This window comes from Corapipo altera, unplaced genomic scaffold (assembly GCF_003945725.1).
Source record: "Corapipo altera isolate COAL_440 unplaced genomic scaffold, ASM394572v1 0, whole genome shotgun sequence".
Classification (NCBI taxonomy): Eukaryota; Metazoa; Chordata; class Aves; order Passeriformes; family Pipridae; genus Corapipo; species Corapipo altera.
The window spans coordinates 25,958,982-25,986,485 of NW_020884872.1; the positions used below are offsets into that span (position 1 = coordinate 25,958,982).

General features: G+C 37.5%; 1 protein-coding gene across 2 annotated transcripts; it reads right to left on the bottom strand.

The window, feature by feature from the left end:
- Window positions 1-2,145: 2,145 nt before the first annotated feature.
- On the bottom strand, window positions 2,146-27,271 carry DCUN1D2 (defective in cullin neddylation 1 domain containing 2). 2 transcript variants are annotated; one of them, XM_027640425.1, is made up of 7 exons: window positions 27,203-27,271; window positions 24,552-24,768; window positions 21,645-21,813; window positions 18,916-19,046; window positions 9,219-9,301; window positions 7,815-7,911; window positions 2,146-6,956 (listed from the first exon to the last, which is right to left on the bottom strand). In XM_027640425.1, exons 1-7 carry the CDS (start codon window positions 27,203-27,205, stop codon window positions 6,925-6,927), a joined length of 732 nt encoding a protein of 243 aa, XP_027496226.1. In that variant the 5' UTR covers window positions 27,206-27,271; the 3' UTR covers window positions 2,146-6,924. The 2 variants fall into 2 exon arrangements, with proteins under 2 accessions (XP_027496226.1, XP_027496214.1); XM_027640413.1 differs by having other exon boundaries at window positions 2,146-7,134.
- Between the last annotated feature and the right edge of the window lie 233 nt (window positions 27,272-27,504).

Below are 27,504 nucleotides of genomic sequence, written 5' to 3' on the forward strand. Positions count from 1 at the left end.
GATTTTGCAGGGGCTTTGTTCAATGAAACTGTAAGAGCAGACCTGCAAAAGCCTCAATTCAGCAACCCAGAGTAAAGCAAGCCAGGAGATCGTTAGCCCTACCCAGCATAAGTAACTCTACACCCAGAAAAACAGATGCCTCCACAGGGGTGCTTATTTATTCAATAACCTGTAAATTAATATTTTTTTGCCCATTTCTGGTATGCTGAAGTCAACCTTCCTCTCAGGGACCAGCCAGAAGGAAAGCCTATTATAAAAGCAGTTTTTCAGACTCTGTACACACTAGAATGAGGGATTAAGCAGTAAGAACTCTAGTCAAATGCAGATGACCTCCCCCATTTCTAATTATGCTCTATGGTGATATTTTGTTAGCAGCTTTCTTGTTCTGTTCCACCTAGTACAAGAATGTTCTGCTAATTCACTGCACCCCTGGATAAACACTGACCAAAACACCAACTTCAATTTCATGCCTTACTGCCTAGCAAAGAGTGACTTTTTCCTAAAGCCGAGCTCAGGTGTAGCCCACACTTAGACTCCGGAAGGAAACTATTTTGAAAGATGTATTTAAATGGCATCCTGTGAGTGTAAGAAAGTCCTAAAGACTCACACATTACTACTACTTTACAGATAGAAATACAAATGTAAATATAAACTTAGGTAAATAAACAGAAAGCTTTGATTGACTTGACTGTACTTTTGATAAAGGATACCTGGGGAAAGGTCTTTGCTTTTCTTTGATCTTTTTCAGAGACCAATAATGATTGCTATTTAAATGGAAAAGGGCAGCAGTGTAAAGCATGCATCCTCCTAGCACCCAAAGCAATAAGCAGTTAATCGTAGTCTGAGTTACTGACACGTGTAGAAATATCACTGTACTTAATGCAGCTTCAGGACACAGAGAAGCATTGCCATGCCTGTTCTACATTATAGGAAATAAAGTGCCCAAGTGGTGAAAGTAGCCTTTGTTAGTACACATTTGTTTTAAAGATTGCAACTTGGTTAACAGAAGAGCTGAGTATTAAGAAAAGGACACTGAGAGTGTTTTCATTGCTAGAAAGCAACATCTCTGCTCCAAAAAAAGAAAAAAAAAAAAAGGCAATTATGCCTTAAGATGCCAGGGGTATCATGTAGGTACTAGAGGATATTCAGGGCCAAGTGTCCTACAGTGGGGCCATAGCCAGCCTGCTCTAGAGCTGGCTTGCCACGAAAAGTGAGGATGCCCTGCATGGCTGTAGGAATAAGCATCATCTCCCACAACCCGGGCATTTATGCAACGTAGAGGTAATCTTAGAGCCACCCCTGCACTGCTAGTTATCTCAGGTTCCATGTGTCCGAAAGTAAACACTCAAGATGGAAAACCAAGGCCAGGACAGCTTAGAAAAACACACCAGGCAGAAGCACTGACATTGATTTCTCTGTTACAGGTCCATCCACCCTTCTGTGGCACCCACCTGTTCTCTATTCCTGGACAGCATCACGATTTGGAGGCACATGGGAATTTGAGCTTGCAAAGCAAGGACAGGAGAAATCACCTGCTGAGGCACTGTGGTGACCTAGTAAGGGCCTCATCAGATAGAAGGTTCCTTTCTGAAAATGGGCAAAGCTATTCTTAGTTTTCCATTTATCTTTTCCTTCTGAATGTGGCTGGCAGTTGCACTGCCCTTTTGCCTCCCGTGGACTTTACCCTGTTGCACACACACTTGGCTGCTCATAACACAGCTCAAATTAGGAATAAAATCTCTGGCTTCAGAAATAAGGGTATAATAAAAACCCAAAGAAAAATTCAGAGAAGTTCTATTTCTCAACTCTACAAAACAGAACATGCAACAAAGAAATTTTTATTTAATTTATTAATTACATGTGATCTCCTTTTCATGTACTTCCATCGCCTGTGAGCTTTCTGGGCAGAGGTAGGCTAGACACACTGATAACTACCCCTACTCCCCACAACAGAGACAATTATTTGTAAAACATCATACTTAGATGTCTTAAACAGAAACAAAAGACAGTAACTCCACTAAGATGGAGAAGTATGCACAACAAGAAAAAAAACCACCAAAACAAGCAGAGCTTACAAAAATGTTTGGTAAATCATATAAAAATGCAGCTTTGTGTCCTTTCAGTAGTGTATATATGACTGTTTTCAGATGGGGAGAATTCAGAAAAAAAGGAATGGGAAGGCTGGACAGAGAAAAGGCTTGTCTGTGTTGGTGGCAATACGCTGTTTCAGCTTAACTGTGTTTGAAATGCAATGTGAAGCACGCCTTTGGCAGATGTGGCTGCTCCTTCCTCCTCCACCTGAGGGGCTCTGTATTGATGATCTCCAGTGCCCAGGCGAGGGCTCATGTGCTGTACAGGCACTGAGGTCTTCTGTGAATAAATGAACTGGCAAATGGACTGACAATGCTGACATAGGCCCATTTTAAGTTAAAAGAAGACAACTACACCCCAAGTGTTTCACCCATGAGTGAGTGGCTGATGCTTCTGCCATTCAGAAACACTCAGCAGAGAAATGCTCCAAGTTCACCCATCCAAAGGATTCAGAGCCATATCCTGGAAAATATGATTGACACCAGATGGGTGTCAGACTTCTGTTAGAGTTGCATCTTTTCAACAATTGAAATGAAGGACTTGACTTTAGCAACAGGATCATTCCTTTAAAATACATTTACTGAGATCCAGGAAAAAAAAGAGACTGATTTTATGCAATTCTTTAATAATGGAGATGAATAATTTTCATACAGTTTTACATCACTGCTTTAAAGGAAAAATAATCCTTTAGCAACACAACATGGACTTCTTTTCACTCTTGACAGAAAGCTGAAGTCTTGACATGAAGCCTATGGGGTTTGCCAAACGAGAGTATATCACTGCTTGGAAAAGGAGGCACAAGAAAAAACACATGGGAATTTGTCAAGTATATGCACCAAGAGGAAGTATCCCAACACTCAATCAAAACTTGAATGCCCCTAAGCTTCCCCAGCCCTTCTCATTAAGAGGTGAACATTGCACCCATTTGTCTGAAATACAGTATTTTCTGCATGTGGTTGTAGAGGCAGCTGCAGTTGCAGATCTCTCTGTCAACAGTTTAAAACAAAAAAGTTAATTTTAGAGGTGTGTCATCCTCATCTCTAATTCTATCCAGCACATTGTATATAAAGAAAAGATCAGAAAACACATTTTGCTGAACCGGTTCATGGCTGTAAAAATATTACACTTTTTCTCATTCAGAAAGGCTGTGCCTTTTGGTGGGCCAGATGCTGGTTGGCATCAGCTGAGGGAAGCTACTGGTGCTGACACCTGAATGGAAAAGAGCTTGCTGTGGTTCAATATCAGCATCAGCAGTTTTGCTTTTACAGGAAAAGGAAGACAAGACTCGTGTGACACCAAAGCAGCCAGTGGTTGGTGAAAGCACTGGAGAGGGACAGCAGCTGGGTGAGGACAGAGGGTAACTTAATTATTTTGATTTCAACTTTCAGAAGGGAATTCATGACAGGTGAATACGTACCTCTGAAGGTCTTTGCACACACTTCTGAGCACACTGCTGCTCCTACAGAGCTCAAAACCCAGACTGAGCAACACTTTCCCTGCAATTACACCTCTTATTGTCAGTACAAACTAATAACACAAATTGCAGAGTTTGGGCACTAGCATGTAGCGACTACATGTAGTAAATACAGCACTGCAGCTAAGCATGTCAAGCTTCTTAAAAGCTTAAACATGGCACAGATGAGCAAACCAAACATTATAGCTAGTCAAAAGTTAATTAGTTACATTCTTGCCCTCCTCTGGCTGATGGTATAATAATGCAAGAATGTAATAAATGAACCAGATAACAAAAAACCCACCAGCCTTTGCAAGACTTCCAAAGCAGAAAGCTGATGAAAACCATACAGACGTCTCACATGACTGACTTCAATCATTTATGTTGACAGTCCATTTATTCCTTTTTCCATTGCCACAAAATTTACACATGTACAGCTTACTTAGCAGCAAATCTCCCAGGTGCATTGAATGAGCAGATGCCTGCAGGTTTGCTCTCCCTGGCATGACACACATGATAAATTACATTTAAATTTAGAATTGGCAAGTACAAATCCTATGGCTCAGTTTCAAACCCTCTAGGATGTTAAACCAAACAACTTGGCACCAACTTTAAAAATTCATACAGCATATCTGTGAAGTAATACTGTATGCACCGAACAACTTGAAGACATCTGTACCATTTATGATTATAAATTGAACAGCCTAGGTGTTACCACTGTATCAGCTTACTTAAAAAGCAAGTCAGAGTGCCCTGTAAAGTGGAACTGTGGATAGCAGATAATTATTAAAATACATAAGAAACTCATAATTTCAAAGCAATTTATTTGTATTTTTAATGATCAAGTGTGAAGGTGTTACTCCATGCTATTATGTATGGGAATGCAAAAAAGCATATGTGGTTTTAAAAGGACAGAATACCAGGAAGAACAAAAGAAAAAGAACACCCCAGAAGCTGGCTGATAAGAAGCAACCCCTATCTTCAGATATTTTACCCACTCCTCCTGGGTTGGAAGGTTGTTTCCCATGAAGGATTCTCACAGGAAGGAGGCTTAAAAGTGAGTAAAAGTATATATATATAGAAACTGATTATTGTGCTAAGCACCTTCCCTCTTGCTTAGATTAACAAGGCAAAACCCCCTCAATTCTCATGCCTTTTTTATGCTCTATTTATTTTAAAAGGTAAAAGGTTCATCAGATTGATTTGAAGGAACTCTTAGCATGAACAAATGTTTCACAAGCTCTAGCACTATGAAACTTGAGTTGCATCACATATTGATAGATTAAACTACTTCTGTGCAGTTATATTATAGCTATACATTTTAAGTGGCAATTGTGAATAACAAGCATTCTATCACTTTTGGCTAGATAAATGCACTTGATGCTACAAGATGTTACATATTCGCCAAAGTCTATGAGACTGATACAGAAGTGGCTTGTTTTGGGATGGAAACGTAGATAAATCAAATCTATTTAAAAGAGCATAACACTACTTTTCAATCCCCATTGACTTCTATAGAAGTTATGTACAAAATGCCCTTCTAAAAAGATGTAGGCAGGAAGTAATAATTGGGCTTAACCCTCCTGGCTAACTTTACACAGAAGCAGGAGGCAGCTGCCGGCTGAGACGCTGACACCTGGCGGCTGCCCTGCAACAGCAAAAAAATATACTAACAATAAATTACTCTCAGGGCATTTTTAATTTGCTTGCTATACTCTTACTAAGAGAAAACTTGTCAATTTGTTCAAATTTGCCCTAATCCTGCTTTTTAAACATCATGCACAACTGAAATTCTCTCAAGTGGAAGAATGAAGGCAATCTCTCTGTATGCAGCATGTACATTTGTTCTTGCAGGTTGCATTGACATAAATGAAAGCTGACTGCTTGTATGAAACTCTAAATATTAGAGTTTAAGAGAATATTGCAAGCTTTTATACCCTTGCAACAACAAAATAAAATAGTATGCTGTCATGCAATGCTTAAGTGATCTCATGTGATCCAAACAGACATAATTTAAATAACTTAATGCACTATTTTCTCCAAAATTCTTGCACTGATTCAGCTCTGATTACAGAAAATATACTGATCATAGCTGTACATGCTCTTTAGCAATACTTCATTTTAACAAACTTTTACAGTGGCTATGACAAACTCATTTTGATGAGGTAGCATTTGAAAGAGCATGTGTGAAGACATGCTGAGTAGTTTCTGGTAAAACTTTTTTGTGCTTAGACAGTGGAAGACACTTTTGAGGAAGAGGAGACCGACCTCTGTACACTTTATAATCAATTGTTGGCGTAAGGGGAGAAACAAACGACTGAACAAATTCAGATTTTGTGAAAACTGGTCCAATTCCACCAGCCTTGAGATCACTGAAACTGCATCAATTTACTCTTCCTCCCCCCTCTTAAATATATAAAATAGAATGCACAATACATCCAGAGGCATGAATACTTATAATCGTTAATACAGTCTCCTTACCCCTAGCTTTTTCCAACATAGAAGCCAACTAGTTAAGTCTTTGAGCTTACTCACACATATTTTCCATGAGAAGTGCCAGGATTTGCATTTATAACTATGTTGCATTTAGTCAGAATTTATGGTATGTTTCAATCTATAAATAAAATCCACATTCCACCAGTTCCTTATTAAAAATAAATAAAACACATAACTAAAGACTAACTGAATTAAGATAATCAAACATGAATTATAAAAGCATCTTTGGTTGTTTAATGTCTACATTAAAACGGTTAATAAAAAAAAAACTGGAGGTGCAACACAGCATAGAGCAGCAGCCTGTCCTCAGCAATGCTACTCCTACATGTCCAAGCACTTCAAGAAGAATAATGAGGAAGTTAATCTCATTGGGAGAAAACAAAAGGCTGGATATAATCAATCTACACATCCAGGACTTAAAAGTAAAAACTGTAAGTTTGGGCAACAAGTTAAAAAGAAAAAAAAAAAAGCATGTGTGTTTGTTTGGTTTTGTTTAGTTACAATTCCATATTAGGACAGAGCCATGGAACTAACTTTTATAAAAATACAACATACTGCATAAGTTTTATTTAGGGATTTAATTTATATACCACAAATACTGCTTTTAATATAAGTACAATATAATACAGTTTTGTTTATGTAACTGCTGGTGTTCACTTTGGATCATGAACTGAATGGCATGCTGTGCTGTCAAAACTTTAATAAAATGGCCTCTAGTTAAACTTCTCCAAAGTATAAAATCATGCAAAATCTACATCCTATATGATATAACCAGTACAATAATTGAAGCCAATAGCCTACAAACAGCCTGAACTATCTTCTGAGTTTGTTCTTGAAGTGTCCACAAGTCAGCCATCATATTCTTTAGGTAGAAAGGAAGAATTTCAGTTTTGTCTGCAGAATGTCATCACGACCACTGAAACCAGCAAAAATGTGCACAGTTTTCAGTTAACAAATCTTCATCACCCAGTGCAGTTCAGAGAGCATGTTTAGTCCATATTGACATGTCTGGGGTTAGGAAGTTTTATGTTTTCCTCCTGTGACTATTGGTCGTGCATATTCCACAAAATCATCTATTAGAACAGGCCACGCCCCTAAAGAGAAGTCAAGCAATTCAGAAATTATTCTATTATTATCAGCAATAAATCAGTGTAGTCTTTAAATATAAAAGATCAGAAGCTCACCTTGACATTTCTGGCCTAGTCTAGCTTTAACACACATGAGATGATAAAACACTTGAAAAAAGCACCTAACTACTGAATTCAACACTTGAATCTCTTCTTCCAGCAGTAGTTCTTAAGACAAACAAAATGTATTTAAAGTATAAAAATCCACACCACAAATATAAACATTAGTTGATAGCAAAACCATGGCATTCTTATTAGAGTCATTCATATCTTAGGACATATTTCTGTACACATGGCAAAACAGAATTAGTAACAGAGAGTAAACCGCTTCTAGGTTAGCAAAAATTTTGTACAAAACATTCAGCTTCATTGAGAGATTTGTAGCATAACATGCTCAAATAACGTACTATATAATGGTGTGACAGTATCTTTACTTCTATTTACATATTACAGCAAACAAAAAACAGTTAACCTTCTTATCATGACTGTTTTGGCAACAAGTATGACACTATTTGCAGCTAAAACTCTAAGGATAAACAAATTAAGACAGGAGGCATCAACATATTCTCTTGCTTGTTTATAGCAATATTTTAATTCTGCTACTTTTTAAAGATATTAATTTTCTAAGATATTCAGGTACTCCTTACCTTCTTCATCATAGTTGGACATATCATCTGCAATCATATTTCCAAAGTCTAACAAAAGATTCCAAGTATCTTTCGGAATTGATCTTTTATGATGTTCCTATAATGGAAGAAGAATGGTACTGTTCAATCCAAACTACTTTCAAATTCCATAGTAGCATTTACATTGACATATACAGAATAACACCTTTTACAAACGTTTCTTCATCATCTTAACAAATAACCAAAAGAATACCCGAAAGACTCCTAGCTTGCTTCTTTCTTATGTTTAAATCTTTTAATTTAAACCTCTGAAGTAAACATTCAGGTTAAAAGCTCTTCTGAAGTAACACACTTTATACCAGGTCATCTAGACCACTACTCGAAGTAGAGATCCACAGAACTGTCTGTTGTAACAAACTTGATCACATAGGAAAGTGGGCAAAAAACTTGAAGATTTTTCTTCAGTTATATCTATAGATCTGAATTTGGATGTCTTAATTTTATTAAGACAGTTAAAACATTTTATGTTTTCACAAGTCGTCTTGATGAAACTGGTACATTATTCAGTGATTCAAATAAATATACTGCCTAGAAACTTAGAAAAAACTTTAGAAAAAAATATTTCAAAAAGTATACACTTCCCCTACTAAGCATTGATGGACAAAATGCATAAAGACTTCTTATTTCTCCTAAAGTACAGATAAAAGGATAAATTGAAAAAAAATTAAGATAAATTCTACATTATGTAATTTTTTTTTGGAAATTACACAGAAATGCAAATTTAGAAATATGGATGAGTGAAACATACCTTTTATATGAACATTTTTCAATTTCGGAGGTTTAATTTATGCATCTTTACTCCACTGCCCACAGAATTGCAATAGTAATAAGAAAACTGCCAAGATCAGTTCACAATTAGTAGCTAAAAAATTAGTCAAACTAATTACTCAGGCAAGAACTTTTTGCTTAAAATTAAAAGTTTTTAAAGTTAAATATCAATTCTGTTATGACTGGCCTAAAAAGACTGAGTGAGTTTATTCATTAATACTACAAAAGTCAGAGCATGGTAAAATACATGGCTGACAATAATCACAGATGTCTTGAGAATAAAGACAGCATCAGTGGAATCTACAATGATGGCTTCCTTTTATGCAGAAACTTTCATAAGTAGGAGGATACAGAATCAAGCAAGCAGAATACTCTATTGCTTTGCTACATCATTTTGCATTCTTCTCAATTGCAAAATTATATAGAGAAGATTTAATTTGGCTTGATTGAAGACTATTTTATATCAGTTTTCAAAAAGGAAAAAGTTCAAAGGAAATATTCAGATATCCTGTCTTTTTCTTATTGGAGGCATACAACCTACAATAGCCAGACTACTGTAGACTAAGACAAGCAGTAAGGAATATGGTACATACTTACCAACAAAAATTTATTCCAAAGATCTAGAAATTTAAACCTTCCTGACAAGACTAAATTCCAATATGCAATCGCCATTTCTAAATCTGCAAGAGATAAAGCAACGCATGAATATACAGCCTGTTATAAGCAATAAAACCCTTATGGTTAAACTACTAATGCTACAACCAGTATATTATGATACAAATGAATAACATTCATTTAAAATCACTAAAAAAAGTATAGGAATTTTTTTTCTACTCTCACTGAACAAAAAGGTAGGAGATAAACAGTAACGGTATAAATTGTGTATTGAACATCAAAGTCATTAAGACTAAAATATTTTTGTCACCATTCATCAGCGCCAGATTAAAGCTACTTTTAATCTACAGAAACAGAACAAGATAGTTATCAATAATTCTGTCTGCAAATTAAAAATAAAAATATATACACACACACAAATGCAGCAAATATTGATAGGAACACAAACATTTAAATCCACAGGTGTCAATTCCTCTTAATTTATCACATTTTATACATACTTGACTGTGAGGGGAATTTAAGGACACGAGGAGATAAAAAAAAAAAACATTTGTCTGGGGCATTACAATTCTAGAGAACCCATAATTCTCTTCTTCTGGAATCATTTCAGAGATAAACACCTACACACAATACCGAAAATATAAGTCCAAGAAAGCGGCCCTTATTCTGCATCATGACCAGTGATCTGAGAGCAGAGTTTGAGGGAGGATACAGCACTGCCACATACTCCAGCAGAAAAGCAGGAGCAATATTAGATGCAGCTTAAGGGTAGAAAGGATGTTTCCTTGAAGGCCTGTTTTCATCTTCAGCAACTCACAATACCTAATGGCTTCTGTGCCTGCTCCTGCAGGTAACAGCACTAAGTGTATGCTTACTGCTGTGCAACCACAAAGTAAAGCACAGCCTTTCTTAAACCACAAAAATATTTCAGCTTGTGCTTTCAGGGTAAAGGAAGTGTAAACAGAATATAAAGCTTAACAGAAAGTACTGTCATAGCAGATTAAGACAGAAGCTTGACCTCTACCTGCAAGAAAGCAGCACAGATTTTTACACCGTACATATCATGTTACAAATCAAAGGACACTCTGTCACCTGAAATCAAGTTTTGAGAATGAGAGAGATGTTCCAGATCTTAACATAGCCATGTCCCTAGAGTCCCTGTATCATACAGACCTGGAGCCCAGATAAAGTTCAATAGTTAGGATGTAGAGAAATGCTATACACTACTAGCTGGCTATATACAGTGCTGCCAGTGTTTGTCCTACTATGATCAGAGTGCTCTTCAGTATGGAACTTGAATTATGTCCTAATTATACCCTAATAAACTTCTTTCAGTTTTTCCTATCTTTGCCACCATGCTCACTTTTCACAAAAAATAAGCAGAAGCAAGTAATTAATAGCATTTACTTGCTGCTTAGATACGCAGATTAATTATTCTTACCTGCTATCCCAAATGAAAAGCGAGAAATTCGAATAATCTTAAGAGCTTCTAAAATTCACTGAAGTGACTGGCTTTGATCCCATACACTCAGGTTTCTATATGAAGACTTAACCTTTCCATGCAAACCTTGCAAATCTATCACACGACAACATTAAGCAAAATGCACTTTGAAGAAATAACACCTTAATAGCTGAAGAGTTTTTATACTTCTGATGGAAACATTCCTTGGAAAAATGAAGAAAGTACAGGTAAGGAAACAAAGATGGCTAAAGATGCCAAAAAAGAAGAGTTGAAAGGGACAGAAGTGATCACACTTCCTTGGTTTATCTGGGTGTTTGTGTCAAATTCAGTTTTATGTTAAGGTGATCTTGATTATTGCAAAATTGTGAAAACAGATGTGAAATACTATCTTTAGTTGATACTTGAGGGGCACAGTACATGTGTGTGCCAAGGTATTCTCCTGCACAAAGATATAGGATTTATTTGCTATAATGTATGACAAATGCATATTCCACTGGGGATGTTGCTCTGCAGTGGCTGAAGCTGGTCCACACTGGAGTTGCTCTCCCCATTAGGCACAAGGAAGAAAGTTCTGATCTTGGCAAAATCTGCCCAAGGGAAAAAATAAAGAAAGTCTATTTCCCACATCTGGTTCACTGTAATCCCACAAACCCATGAACTAACACAAGAATTATCTGAACAAAAGGACTAGATGAGACTATCACTTTTGGTAGTGGTGCCAGCTTATGCAGTCTTACAGTACAGGAGAGAACCAGGCCTTCAGGTATGCCACATTCTCAGGGCCTATGGCTACACTTCTGTTTGAAGACAATTCCCTACCTAGGTTGAAAAACTTCACACTGGAGAACAAAAAAAAGGTTTTTTTTTTTGCTTTAAAGGGAAGACCTAGTCACAGAGTTCCAATTCTACATTAGGATGCTCACAGTAGTATCAATAAACAGCAATGCTGTGGAGACTGTATCTGCTACAATTAGTGCTGCACCAATAGATATTAAAAAAAGAAAAAAAGGCCTTATGCCATTTGACTTCTGCATCCCCACAGGAAGATACTTTTGCAAGGAAAGAATTTCCCAGGCAGTCTTAGGAATAAGATTTTCAATGCTGCATAGATATGAAGGCACCATTACAAATAAAAATCAAACTACAATTATAAAATATGCTGGGTTTGTAACAAAAAATGTGCTTTCCACATTATAGACTAATAATTCAAGTTTTATAAATGGAAAGCAAAAGACAGATGCGCGAATCTCTAAAAACACACAGGCAAAGATCAGTTTAGAAGATACTTCATGGCTGACATCCATGTTCATATCCAAAACATAAAATGGTTAAATGGTTAATGTTTCAAGAACATCAAAAATACCACATCACTACTGTACATTATACAGTGGTTTGAGCTTTCCTTTCACCCTTTCCTTTCAAAATATTTTCAATGTCAACATCTAGTGAGTTGTAAGTCATGCAGCCCCTTAAACAATCAGCTTTTCAGTCAGAAATACAGTATTTTGCATGCAGTATGATCTATTCTGAAACATTAAAGCCTCATTCTAAAATTGCTTTTAAAAAAACCTCAGCCTGTTCTACCCTGAACGGAAAACTTGAAGTGATAACAAATAGCATAATTAATGCAGAAGGAGAAATATATTATCAGTTAGACAGCCTGTGTCTACTTTCAAGATTTGATCAAATGCTTATTTTGTTAACAAAGAAAAAAATCATTATTAGATCGCTGCATAAATAAAATAAGAATCAAATTAAGTTCCTCATGCCTTTAATATGATTTTGGATAAGGGCAATGAAATCATTGCATGCAAGAAATCAAGGAAGAGTGAAAACCAAAAGAGAAATCAACAGATAGCAAGGAATTGGCTGGAGAGTAGGATTTGTGATGAACATGAAATGCAGTTCATTTAGACCTGCTCTGCCAAAACCGCGCTCTGGGATTGCAGCACTCACTCATCATCCTCTGCCAAACAGACCTTTCCAGCTTTCAGCCTGCCCTACCAACAAGAGCTGTTCATGCAATCATGTTTGAAACTGTTAGAATGTTATCATTAATTCACCTAAATTACTGATCTAACTTTTTGACACTGTGCCAAAATGAATGCAGATATGGGAACAATGGAAACTGGTATCAGTCTATCTCAACAACTGGACTATCACACTGCCAGACTATCCCACTGCCTGACCAATAAACATCAAAGAAATACTTGCAAGATTCAATGAGTTACTCATTTCCTTGTTTCCTCATTTCTGAATGATTTTAAGAGTCTTCTTTTGCCTCTAAATTAAGAATATGGACACAAGAATTAGTTTCTTCTTTCCTAATCAGCAAAATAACAAGAAAGTACCATCAAGATTAACCCAAAACCGTCCCACCAAATTCCCAGAAGCTTAGAGAAAAATAGCCTTTATCTGCAACTGGAAGTTCCCCCACAGAAGGAAGAGAGAAGGGAAAAAAAAACCCAAGTAAAAGGCACAATACTGATACAGATCATAGCTAAACTCAAGATCCTGCCGAGCTGGATCCACTCATCCCTGCAAAGACATTAGCAATGAGTTTCTCAGTGCTCTACGTTAGGGGATGTATAACACACAGTGTCAGATTAAGTGCCTCTAGTGGACAAGGAAGAACAGTAAAGCACAGCATGTGGATTTCAGAGGAGCACTGCAGGAATTGAGCAGGGTCTGACTGTGCTCATTAGCTCTATCTCAGTGTCTGCCACATTGAAACAGGCCGACCACATGCAGAACCTTTCATGTTTATTATCTGCACAAAAGCAGAAACTGAACTGCTTTGGAATGCAAGCTGGACTTAGAAGATGGCTCTAAACATCAGTGGAGTGAGGCCTAATGAACCTGACTGTAGCCAGTTCCAAAATCCTTTTGCCTCTGCAAATCTGAGCACGTACAATTCAGATAAACTACAACAGATGCCTAAAAGACGACTGGATGTGTATTTCCCAAATAAGGGCCAAACATAAGTAAAAGAATCAATAAAGCATTACTAGAACTGGCAGTTATGCTACATTTTTGCTGCTACTGTTGGCCTTTTCGATCAGAACACCTCTTTTATACCATGTTTCTCTTAAACTGATGGCACTTTCAGCAAGAAAAATGTGAACAAAAATAAAGCAAGTACCATACACACAGACCAAAGCCATTGGAACACCTAAAATACAGCATTCATAGACCGCTTTCAAAATAAACACGAAATTCATGTTGAACTTGTTCAACGTCTTCCATCCACTGACTCCTACAAATAGCCTATGAATGGATCAATCTAATTCTTCACTGAAAGAGGAGGAAGTTTTGGTAACTAGGTAGGTGGGGAAAGAAAAATAAAACAGAAAAAAAAATCCTTCCCTAACGTCCAAGGGTCTCTTCAAAGCATCTTGAGATACTGCTATGACAAAAGTCAAAGCTGATGTTGCTTCAATTAAAAAGAGCACATTATACTCATCTGCTCATAGAAGATGAAACCTCCTTGAAGTCCACATACCGGATGCAAAGAGAGTCATTCTTCTGGTCTTGAGGTAATATTTGATTCAGTCTGAATGCCCTCCTCATCTTTCATCTCTTGCTTGATCCCAGGCAACTGGCAGAGAGAAGGAAGCACAACCTTTTGAGCCAGCAAGCAGGCGAAGGGATCACAAAGAAGTGATGAAGGACCAAATTAGCTTTTTGTTTCCATGTTGAAAGATGAAGACCATGAAAGAATGCATTAAGCTCCTCCTGGTGCTGAAACAAACTGTAATAAACTCCTGAGCATGTCTTGTTGAGGGTCAAAGGGAGACCCATTAAGAGAATCACAGCAAGTATCAGGTTCAAAAAAAGAAAAAAAAAGATGAAGCTAAGGCCTTGTTTTGAGCTTGAACAGTGGCCTTAGAAAGCTGAACACCTCTGTATGCAACATGAAAAAAGACCTATAATCCTGTTCTTCCATACACTTATCAACCAAGAGCTAGGATACAAAATTTCACTCTGACTGCAGTAGAACAGCTAAAACTTGGGAGAGGAAGGCGAGATAAACCTCTACACATCTGCACCATGCAAAACTTAAAGATTTATTGTACTATATACAGTAGTGAGGACATGAGAAAACAGATTAAACAGACAGAATTACAGTTATCCATAATAATTCTTTTTAAAGTCTCCTGGCAAACCAGATCTTAAACTGCCCCTATTAAAACTCAAAATATATAGGAAACATGCAAATGAAGTTTAATATAACTAAAAATTACGTATGCCAGATCCAACGTTCAGCCATTGAGGTGGCATTGCTGTGTTGAAACCTAACTATGTTTTTTTGCCTGAATTCTGTCCACCACTTGGAGAGCCACAGTCTTAGGTATAAGCATCCATTTTCTTCTTCGATAATGATCAAATCTATTCAGATTTATCTGAAACACACCTGACAATTGGGTGCTGAGTCACATTAATCAGAACATCATTTTCTGCTTAAAGAAAATTATGGTAGATCTTATGCACTATGCTTTTGCCTCCTGTATCTCACTACTTACATGAGCTATCACACTGGGGGAGTGCTACTACTTTTATGTCTTTAAACAGCATGTGTCCAGACTGAAATACACTACTTGGTAATATTAAGGTAATAAAAGTAAATGGAACATTCAAGTTGGATGAGACTATAGAGAAGTCCCATAGATATAAAGAGAAATAAAAATTCCCCACTATCACCACATGAACTGTGGAAAAGAGACTCCTATAAAAGGCTGCCCTATTTCTAGGAACGAGTATTGGTATACCGAACTCTGTGACTATTTTGGGGAACGACAGAACAGATGCAACTTTATGTAATTAGAATCCTCTCCAATAAATTAAGGCAGAATTTCTTACATTGGTATTGAGGGGAACTGTAGAATAAGAAGAAATAAAAAAGCAACAGAAGACAGGCTGTTCTAAAAATAAATAAATAAATAAAACATAAAACTACACACCCCCCCTCCCACTGAAGACTGCTTTCCTGGAGCAAAATCCACACTCCATTATGAAGACAACTGTGTCAGGTAACACCAAAATTCTTCTATCACCAAAAATAAGAACCCTCTAAGAAGGGCTTCTGTGCCTTCCCACTCCCTTACAAATGGCAGCTGGTATGATAAAAGATACTACGTGTCCTGCTGATAACCCTGGAAAGACAAAAGTCTGGGACAGAGATATTTTTTTTCAAGATATGCTCCAGGCAAAAAGATTCAATGAAAACTGACAGTTACTTCAGAAACAACTTTTAGAAATTCAGTCTTAAAGCTCTGCTGCCCAAAGCAAACCTAGATATGCTGAAATTCATCTCAGTATGCTGGAGTGATCTCAAACTGCTACCTACCATCTGTGAAACTTCATAAAGGTCAAAGAAGTTCTAGAAGAACCTCAGCCATTCTCAGACAAACTGGGAGACAGTAACTCATCCATGGAGTATTTGACACTGCCCAATAGTTAAGTAACTCAGATGATACAACAAAGGAAACTTTTACTAACTTTGCAACTTACACAAAACCTGAAAAAAAGTGTAGCATGGTAGAAGACGGGATTAGAATTCAACATTATTTGGACTAATTGAAAAACCACTTGGAAGTGAATAAGAAAGATTTCATTAAAGAGAAGTCATATAGCTAGTGGGAATAATCAACTGCAGAAAGAAAAGATCAAAGTTAACTGGGAGCACTGCACTGCTGTAGAAACCCCAAAGTAAAACAGACTGCAAACTGCAGACAGTATCAAAGAAGCAAACTTAATGGGATGCAAAACAAGGAGCAAAATATCTAAGGCACATGGAAGATATCTGGATTGCAAAGGAGGAGAGTTGGAGGACAAAATATCAGTATCAGAGAGCTACAAGATAAAATTTATCATGGTGATGCCTAAAGGTATCAACACTAGTTGGTGTTAGTCTAAGGGAAGGCACATACATAATTGCCAAATACTTACTCACTCTAAGGGAACATGCATTCTGCATATTTACTTTGGTCAGGTAAGTAGTGAATTGGAAAATTCAGGAACAGAGATTTAAGTTATATGCTAGAAAAAGAAAGAAAATAGAAATCTAACAATAGGTTCAAGCAGGCATGGACATAGATGCGTGAGACCTGCCATCAAAAATTTAAAATTATATAATGTCAAGGCAGTGGCTCCCAAACTTTTTCAGCCAGAGGACCCCCACCAATCAGACGTCAAATCTTGCTGATAATTACTGAAACTGAAAAGGTAAGTTAGCATATACTGCTAGCATATCACTGAGCATTTGGTTAGAAAAACATCTGCAAGGAATGGTTTTGGTATATATCAATCCTGTCTGGCAAAAGGGAAGACACTATAGAAGTGTTTCTCTGTCTGTTAAATTTAAAGACCACCTGGTATATTAAAAAAAGAACCCATGAATCACTGTATTTCCTGATGCTTTTCAGGGGAGATGAGGAAAAAAATAAAGTAACTGCTGCTTACCACTTCTTAAAAGAGCAGAAATAGATTTTAAAAACGTAATCTGATATGTATTAAAATACTGATGGAGCAATGAACATCACTCATATCCAAAGCATTGCTGTTCGAACATATTAGAGATATTTCAATAATTTCTTATGGTTTCAATATGCTAAGATAATAAACATGAAAAATAATTGTTTAAGTCAGTCTGCCTATCACAGACCTATTTCTGGTAAGCTTTATTCTCAAGAGTTATTTCTGTTAAAAAAAAAAAAGATGCACTAGCATTTACTTTCTTCTGCTGATAAGTCAACTCCTAGTGTAAGAAGGAACTTAGGTGCTCTATTCACAAAAGTGCCATTCTTACACAACAGAGAAGACAGCCTTAAAAATGAAAGGACCTCCAATATTGAATAAACAGAAGTAATGGAAAACAAAGAAGTTTCCTCCTCATGTCAAATAAACGGCACATTCAGTTCTTTAGATGTCCCATAAATTCCAACCTCAGCTGTAATTGACTTACCTTTTCTGCAGTTGGAAAGCACTAAGCTTTGTTAATCAAGAGTAGCTAAGGGACTAGAATTCCAACCAGCCGCACAGAACCACTATAAAACTATTTCATTTTTCTGTCACAAAAAGTGTCATATAAGGCATGAGAGAGTGACACAGGTAATGAAAAATGAAACTGCTGCAAAAAATGAATAATAAAAATATAAAGTGGGTAAAATATAAAGTGGATGCCCACAGTCTAAAAAAAAAAAAAAAAATACAAGGGAGATTATTCAAAGTAGTTCCCAAGAAAGAACATGGAACAGGCACCCCTGGTTGATGTCTAAAGCAATATTCTGCTCCTCCATTTCACTACTCTTCCAATAGTTCTGGAGAAAAACAAAATTATAAACTTGCCAAGTAATACAGATACAGATTTAAAGTGACTATGCTAAAAACCAAACCAAACCAACAAAACCCACAAAAAAACCCCAACAAACAACTTCCTCTCATCCACAGCACAAAAAGAACAGTGATGATGGTACAGTGCTATTATATTCAACATGCAAAGCAGTTTAATTCCTTCCTACACAGCGTCTTTTGAAAGTGGACATAAATTTGATGAGATAGTGAATTTTATCTTACTGTTTTTTTCTCATCTATTCACAAACTAAATCTGAAGAGAGTAACAGATTTGAATTTATTTTATATAATACGTAGGAGTTTTACTCCAGCAAAACAAGACATGGACTGGGACAAATATCAAACTTTATAAAAATAATAGTTTAATGCTTTATTAACTGTATGCCTACTTTTATTTGAACCACTTCCATAATATTATTTTTCTAAACTTTATATAAAAATTGTGAGCTAAAACTAAAAATTCTTAGAAGAACAGTAACTTTGGCCCAGAGTTTTCTTCCTCTTCCTGAGCTGATATGACATCTTGTTTCAGTAGTTCTGAACAAAATGGGAAACATGAAGAGCTGATTAGTTCGGTATTTAAAAAAAAATTAAATTTGACAGGTCTCTAAGAACTGTAGGAACTTTTTTTCGACAGAAGGTGAGAGAACGTCAATACTAGCAGAAAAAACCATTAGCTTATCTGTACCAAGGGGACATTAAAGAAGAGATTAATTGAAACAAGATAGGAAAGAGGGAAAGTCAGTAAAAGAAATCAATAATGAATTTACTATATACTATCACCAATGAGAATACTGTAGTACTGGAAGCATTTGGAATTGACTTCACTGACTGTAGACATTTTCTTGATTTTTTTCTACTTACCTAGACCTTTTTGTCCAGGGTTTTTAGCAAAGTTAAAAGTAAACTGATAAAAATCTTTGAACTTTGTTGGATCCTTTAGCTCTTGTTCAAGTCTTGGCAATAGAGCTTTTAGTTTTTCTGTGGTGTCACACCTGTTCAAAAGAGGTTACATTATTTCCAAATATTGAGGATTTCTTTTTACTCCCCCCTCCCTTTTTTTTCATGTTTTAGTTTCAGAGTAAAACAAAACAGTAGTTAAGATAAAAACAGAATATCTTTGTGGACAGCATTCTTAATATAAACACTCACATGCCTTTACTAAGGAATTTTAAGCAGAACATTGTATACCTGCACTCACTAAGCACACAACACAAACAGGATTCAGTGGTTTAGCTTCCTTTCTGTCCCTTCATGAATTTATGAACAGACACTATTCTGTTCTTGAACATACAGGCCTCACTGAAATCAACTATCCTTTCCCCCTAGATAGCTCTTGTAACACAACTGTTTTGCTTTATTCTAAACAGATATTGCTTATTCCCTGCTCTCCTAAACAAAGAGCTGCACACTACGCTTAGAGTTAATCTTGGCACTAGAGAACTTTCCACCAAAATGAACTATTATTTGCAGTCATTCTCTCCCAGCCATAGAACACTTGAGGATAAAACCCAGGAAAAAAACAAGGCTTTGATGATAGCCTGAAGGCCGACAAACCATTTAACAGCCTGGCACATGCAAGCTAAGACAGAATCAAGTTACCGAGATTCTAACAGAGACACATCCCTGAATAACACGACTGAAGCATTTTCAGTGAATGCACCTGAGTTGAAAAGACACCAAAGAAAAAGAGTTTTCCCCATGCCAAGCCATCAAATGAATATTTACGGTTTACAGGACATAAGCAATATCTTGAATTGTACCCAGAAACTCAAAGTGAAGCAAGCAGATTTCAAAAGAAACAGCTATCATAACTAACATTGTACATCTGAAAGTTTTCTGTAGCTAAATTTATTCTAAAGATTCAAGAAAAAAAATTCTATTAAAGGGTGGGTAACTAACAAAATCTATAAAATGCAAATGCAGTTTTAACTGTCTTGCACAGTACAGATAAAAATAAGTACCTTTCTGGCCTACACCAGTACCTGGCGAAAAAAAGATAAAGAATTCTGCTAACAGTACTCAACTGAGAATTTCAGTTTCCCTGGGACTTGATCTAGTCAACAAATATACCTTCCTAATATACCTGCATCCTAAAAATGCTATATGATCTACACCTCAGGGAATTTCTTTTCATTCAAATGTTCACTTATATTCATGACTAAAAACCACAGACACTGCACCTTCAAGTATGTAACAAAAATCATTCCAAATTCTCAATAAATGCTATACCAGTGGCAAGTAGACATGATCATATTAGGCTCCCAAGAACAGTTTATTGTGCGTCGAGAGAGAAAAATCACAGACCTCTATGAACCGTGTCAGAGACAGTCAGAAGAACATAGCAGCAATGTGACAATAACGTTACAAAACAAAAGCCAATCCACAAGTCACAAGTGGTTTAGCAAAACCTTTTTAATCAGTTATATTAAAAAAAATAAATAATATGGCAGCCTTTAATATAAGGGCATGAGCACCTGATTGCTGTCCATGGCTAGAAAATCATTATTCTTGTAATTTCTACCCAAAGCTATCCAACAGGAAAAAATAAAGCAGTGGACTTCATAAAATATGAAAAATTATTTTATCAAAATTTATTAATACCTAAAAAGGAAAGTTTAAAAGTAAGTCAATAGCTGATGAGGTCAGTAACAACTGACTGCTGGGACCCCTGTCAAGAAACAACCATCACATTTGCTAAGAGTTGGTCTGTTGTAGAAAGGTGCCATTCTAAGATCAAACAAAATTATTTAGCTACAAAAAACATGCACTAGTAATAAATTGTAATTACTGACCTATTCAATGTAATCTGTTAGAAATAATTTTGACATCTCTATATATTAGAAATACTGCCCCTCTTGCAAGGAAAAGTTATACACAAAGTATTATTTTATGATACATACTTGACTTTATTGCCAAACAGAGGCAAGTTTTAACCTCAAAGTCTGTTATTCAGAACAGCTCCATAATCCAGGAAGGAAATTTTTTTTAATCAGTTACATCACAGTCAGACTAAATAACCTTCTCTGCTACCAATGCCCTCATTTTTATTTCAATTTCTCATATATATTTTGTACAAGTGAAGTATTATAAAAGGCAATATGGGAAAAACATGGGTGGTAAAACAGGCAAAAAGAATAAAAGGTCCATTCAGTGGTGACAAGGTAAAGGGAAAGAAATCAAGGTTCTTTTCTGTTTTCCTATTTCTTTTCTGCTTTGACACCAAAACTTTTTTTCCCTTCATGCACCTCTAGTGACTTCCAGTTTTTAGCAGCACACAGTCCAACTCAAATCCTTAACACAACCATGCATGTGTTTACTATAAACTACATTACAAGATACGTGTATCTGTCTCCCTCCCCTACTGTACAGGTAGAAATTGCTTTGCTCTTTCCCCTACTGTGGTCATTCTTAAGGACTTGCAGTAAAGCACCAATTTAAGGAAGATAAGACAATACAGGCATTTAACACCTGTTAAGCTTGGCACCAGCCTCACCAGCTTTTTAAAGCTTTACACAATTTAACTGAAAATGTTTTAAATGGAAAACAAACTCAGGCCTAACATTATGAACTATGCAGAAACGGATACTTACCCCAACTCTGTCATACCGTCAACAAACTCCTTTTTACTGAATTCACATTGAGTAGCTGCCCTGAATTTCCATGCTACAACCAGGACACTGATACTGGCTGGGTCCAGGCTTAAATCATCACAAAACTGCTGAATCCCATCAACGCCAATTTTATTTTCATCTTGTGGGTCTGCAGTTCAAAATACAAAGAGGAGAATTATAATTACTTACAAAAATATTTACAAATAATCATCTGACAACTCTGATGTGCTGCATAGCATAGGTCTTCATTTTTTCATAACATTCATAAATGTTTTCATTTGAAATCTAATTAATTTTAAAAGTACCTCAAAAAGAATCAATAAATATTCTGTGAACTTATCTAGAAATTGGTTTGCAACTTTCTCCTAAACTGATCAGCTAATGCCAACAAAACAGTTTTGCTTTCTCTCCATAATGTTCTATAAAATATTTGGGGGAAAAAAAAAGCAACCCAAAATCAAGCCCAACAAAAACACACATATCATGTGACTCCACAGATTCTTTTTCCTGATAGGGACATATGAGTATCCACTATAACTATGTTTAAAGACCACATTTAAACATTTTTGGTTTTCAATTATAAGTCATTGTTCAAACAATGCCTTAGCATAACAGAAACTTTGGCTAAACATACAGATTAGGAAATACTACGTTTCAGTACTACTAAGCAGTACCTTTCTGAATGTTGGAACTGCACTGCCTAACTAGCTATGTCAGGGTAGATGTCTTCTAAGAATTCTGTAACAAAATTCTCTCTTAACCCTCCCTACCCCAAACAAACAACTCCTCCTGCATGTAAACTTAAATAATTGGAGGTGGGGGGGGGAAATGAAACTACAAAAAAGAAAATAAAATTACACCTTTAGTTTTTAAAGCTTGACAGTTTACAAACCACAAAACTGTCTCTCCCAGCTTTTGATAGGAAGTAAGTAAGTATCATAAGTTGGGTTTTATAGAAAAACATCCCTCAAGTAAATTTAAAACTAACTCCTTAAACTGGTAAGATTTTCAACCATGCTATTTTCAAGTCCTCATCCAACAAGTTGATTAAAAAAAAAAATCAAGTCTAAATCAATTTTTTTTTTAATTTTTAATCTAGTTCTTAAGTTAAGATCTATTTTTTCAGCCAACACTACAGTGAAAGAAACGGTAAATTCCAGAGAGGAAGTTAATTTAGCAAACAAAGACAAAGACTTATACCCATTAAACAAAGAATTACACCCATGGTATAATTCAGTGACCTTTGATCCCAAATAACAAGAAAACGTATCTGTTCAACTAGTTCTAAGATGTGTAATACACATTTCTTGTATGTTTGGGGAGTAACTGAAGAACCAAAGGTGAGAAGTGCACTGTGTTGCAATCAGTGGAAAAAATTCAGAAGGATTTCAACAAGGACTGTTTCGTCCCTATCATGTTTCATGTCATCCAGGTAACTACAAACAAAAATGAAATTGTTGTTTTAACAGAGTTGCTGGCTGAACAGATAAGAAAACTAACAAAAAGATAACACAGAAAATGAAAGACATTTCATCTCAGATTTCAAGGATAGTGCAGTATTTTATAGGCCCTGTAGAACAAAGGAATTCCAATGACTCTGGTTTAAGTCAGATATGAAAAAAAGAAAGGTGTCTAACCAAAACTTTTATTGTCTTCTGTCAAATATTGTGAAGTTTTTTTCAAGTTTACAACTTTAAGAGTTGAAGTGCCAGAACTGCAAAGGTGTGCTGCAAACTTAAACACTGACATAAAACTGACTTCCACAAAAGTCAAATGGTGCAGTTTCCCACTGCTAGAAAATGATGAATAACATTTGTGATAATGTTTTTCCATTATAGATATTCTTAGCAGCATTTAAGAATTCGAATATATATTTTTGACCCAGCAATCTCCAAGACTGACATGCAAGGAGCAAGCAAAGATTTAGATACATGTATGTGTTATATATATGTAAATATATACATATATTTAAAAAACAAAAAAGGTTCTCTAAGTTCACAAAGAAAATGCTGTAGCCTTGTTGGTTCTTTGTCCCTAAACAATTCATTACCACAAAATAACGGAATATTAAAGAATCCATACACTTAAAATAGAACAGATTATGTAAAGAGGAACAAAAAAAGTGCAAACAATATCCTAAGAACAGGATAAAGCATATATGAAGCATGCCGAATATTTCAAGTACATGAAATCATAGCTGAATAGTGGTTGAGTCCATGTTTTAAAACACAAGATGTATGGATCTTAGCAGGGGCTGGCATGATTCCAGCCTGCACTGCTCCAGCATGTCAGATGGCCACAGTTCAGCAAGCACTATAATCTGGATCATGTACCTTCTTATATTTACATGGCTATATTTTCCTTAGATTTTTTTCTGTTCTTTTTTTAACAACGCTGTAAAGTAAAATATGGAAAAGGAGTAGCTCTGCCTTTAATCTACTTTCCTTTACTTCATATAGAAATACTACTGTCTTTGAACATAATTAACTCCCCCAAACATTAGTGTAAGAACAACATGTATTACTTTGTCATGGAAAGTTACAACATTTACATACTTAAGAGCAGTCACTGGCAATAAATTAAATAAGTTATGTAATAAACTTTGTTACCATACATAGCTGACACTTTTTCCTCACGATTGAATTTAATTTTCTACTTTCAAGCTCTACAGGAATCCCTACAGAAGTTGTGCACTGACCCTTACGAGCATTTAAAACCTTTTTCATTCTTATCTCATTACCACAAACACACAGAGAGAAGCAAAAGCTAGGAAGCTTTACTTAGAATTCCTTAAGAAGGGCAGAGGGAAAGGCAGAAAAACCACCCAAACAAAATAATTAGGAAAAAATACCCCAAAACCCACAACGAAAAACCCAGAAGCCTTACCTTTGTATCGATTATACAGTTGCTCTAATTTCTTCCTGTCTACTGAATTTTTCATGGATTCTTTGTAGTATAAGTCTGGATTCTGGAAGTAGTTGTCTGTTGCGACTTCTAGTTTCCATTCATTCTGAGTTAAGCAGTATATAGCAGTCCTTTCACCAGCCTGGGTAAAGGCCATAAACTGGCGGACCTTGTCCTTCTGAGACGATTTAAGCTTATGCTTTGGGATGCAAAAGAAGTAGGAAAGCCAATGAAGCTAATCCAGAAGTTTGTTTCAGCATTCTACTACTAATGCCTATCTTTAAAAGGTTTTAGTTGTCTTGTTGATGACAACTTTCACTTCAGAATTACAGGAAGACAAAGCCTTGTTCTTCTGCAGTTAAAAAGACACCATTTTCTTCTGAAAATTGAAGTGACAGCATCTATGTATACATTTTTAGCAGCACATATTCTGGCAGCAACAAATTTGTATTTCTGCTTTACTGCTCACATATGCAGAAGTTTTTCTGTTCTGTAACAGCAGTAAACACAAGTTTCATCATATAACAATATGGTTATCTTCTAAAAGACATGCCTAGTGGTTATAAAAACAAGAAATTAAAAACGCACAACTTATAGATTCTCAGATTCTGTATGAATCCTTCATACATGCAGAAAAAAATACTGAAAGAGTTTTCCTAATATTTTCCTAGCAATAATGAACAATACAAAGTTTAATCATTTTAAGTCAACAGTTGAAAAAGGCAGAAGCATTTCTCACATAATTATGTCAGAACACATTTCCAACAGAATACATATGACAAAAAGAAAATAGATGAAGTGGACATCTCAGAGACTGCTGAATGTGACAATGAGACTATAAAATTGCTATAAATGTGATCTAAAACTTTAATTAATCTCTGAAAAATACATTTATACTATTAATACATTAAACAACAAAACAGCCTATTACAATGGTATTCAGGAACTAATACGATGTTTCTCTCAGTTGCAGCAACCATACTGACCTAACATCCCTAAACTCCTGGAACACCCAAGAAGTAGAAACAGGGAATTTATAGAGACCAAATTTGCTAGTAATATAGTTCAACATTATTCTTTACATGAAGTTAGAAGGAGATACCTTAAATCAAACTCTGTTTTTTATTATATTCTGTACTTTACAGTTTTGCTAAACCATACTTAACACATGGTCTGGGCCAACAACTAATTTGAGAAATCTAAGTCCTTCAATACAGCCTAAATCATCAGATAAAATGGAAAATTTACTGGTCTCTTAAAAATCAAGGACAACTGAATCCTGACTCAGTGTGCAGTAAGCAGCAAACAAGTAAACTGAAAGACAGTCCTGTGTTATCTCTTGTACACATATGGATGGTGACATCTCAACTACAGACAGTCCTGAGGCAAGACATACATCATGTAAACAAGATAAGCACTTTGGTCCTTCATACAAGATTTTTCAGTTTAATATAATAAGAAACATATAGAGTTTCTTTTTATACAAGAAACGTGTACAGTGGGGAAGAAAAAGCTGCAAAAACACGACGTATTCTGGTAAGAAAATAATCAATAATCCTTTGACTGCAAGCTCTATGTAACCATGACCCTGCCTCCAAATTTTCATTAAGGTCTAGCTATGGGAGTCTCTGCACCAAGATCTTCCTAAGGTACATAAACTTTTTGTGAGCAACGAACTTAGTGAGGATCACTTCAAAACAGAGGTCTTTGCCAACAACTCCAAAGCAAACCCCACGTCCTCTTTCAAGCCTAGTTAAGGTGCTTAGGGATATTTTCTAGCTGCGAAATGAAACACTGGGTTATTTGAAGGAATCAGCGACAAGAAACACACTCGACTCCCCAATCCACTACTCTGCCACGTCGTACGGTTCCTGCTGCTCCTCTGCGCCCCGAACCCTGCGCAGCGGACACGGGACCCGCCACAACCCCTGCGGGGCCGGGGAAGCTCTGGGAGTCCTGTCTCCAGCGTCACCTCTCGCTGATGGCACCCGGACAAGGATGCGCACCTCTCATCCCGGTACAGACAGCTCAGTCACCCTCCAGGAGCCCTCTCCGAACACCAGTGACACCGCACCGCACACCCCAGGGAAGCGCTGGAGCCGCTGCACCAGGCGAACCCTTCCTTCCCAGGGCAGCCCCGGCCGCTCCCCGCCATCCCGGCCCAGGAAGGGAATTTGTACCGCACCTTTCCACCTCCTCCAGCTGCACCTGCCGCGTCCCCCAGCGGGGAAGGGGGCAGTGGGAGCGAGTGACTCGGGACTCCGGGGACGTGCCCCGCCAACCCGAATCCCAAAAAAGGGAAAGGTACGCGCCGCGCCGGCTGCCGGCGCTCGAAATACCCGCGGCGGTGCCCGGCCCTCTCCCTTCCCCCGCCGCCCCCGGTGACCTTCCCGGCTCCCGGCCCGGCGGAGGAGGCGGCGGGAGGGCGACTCCGCACGGGGTGTGTGTGTGTCTCCGTCCATCCCCGCGTCCCCCACCCTCCCCGCCTGGCGTCGTGCCCCCTCCCCGGGCAGGGCAGCGGGAGCCGGAGCGGTGGGAAGGCGCGGGTGCCCGGGGGCTGTTCCGGGGGTTACTCGGGACTCTCCCCCGTCCCAGGTTCCACCGCCTCCCCTCCCCCCGCTCTCACAACCTACCATTTTATTACCGGCGCCCCCACCAACTTCACCGCCCGGCGCCGCCTCCCGCGCAGGCGCGGACCGGCCCGCCCGCGCCGCCTCCCGCGGCGAGCGCTCCGGGCACGGGCTGCGGGGGAGGAATGCGGGGCCGCAGTGCGGATCCCGCAGCGCTGCCCCGGGCAGCGGCGGCGGCTCCCGGGCTGTGGCTCTTCTGTTGCGGCGGCTCCCGGGCTGCGGCTCCGACTACAACTCCCGGCGTGCGGCGAGAGGCCGCGGTGACGTTTCCCGCCCGCGAGGCGGCGCTCGGAGCGCGGGTCCCG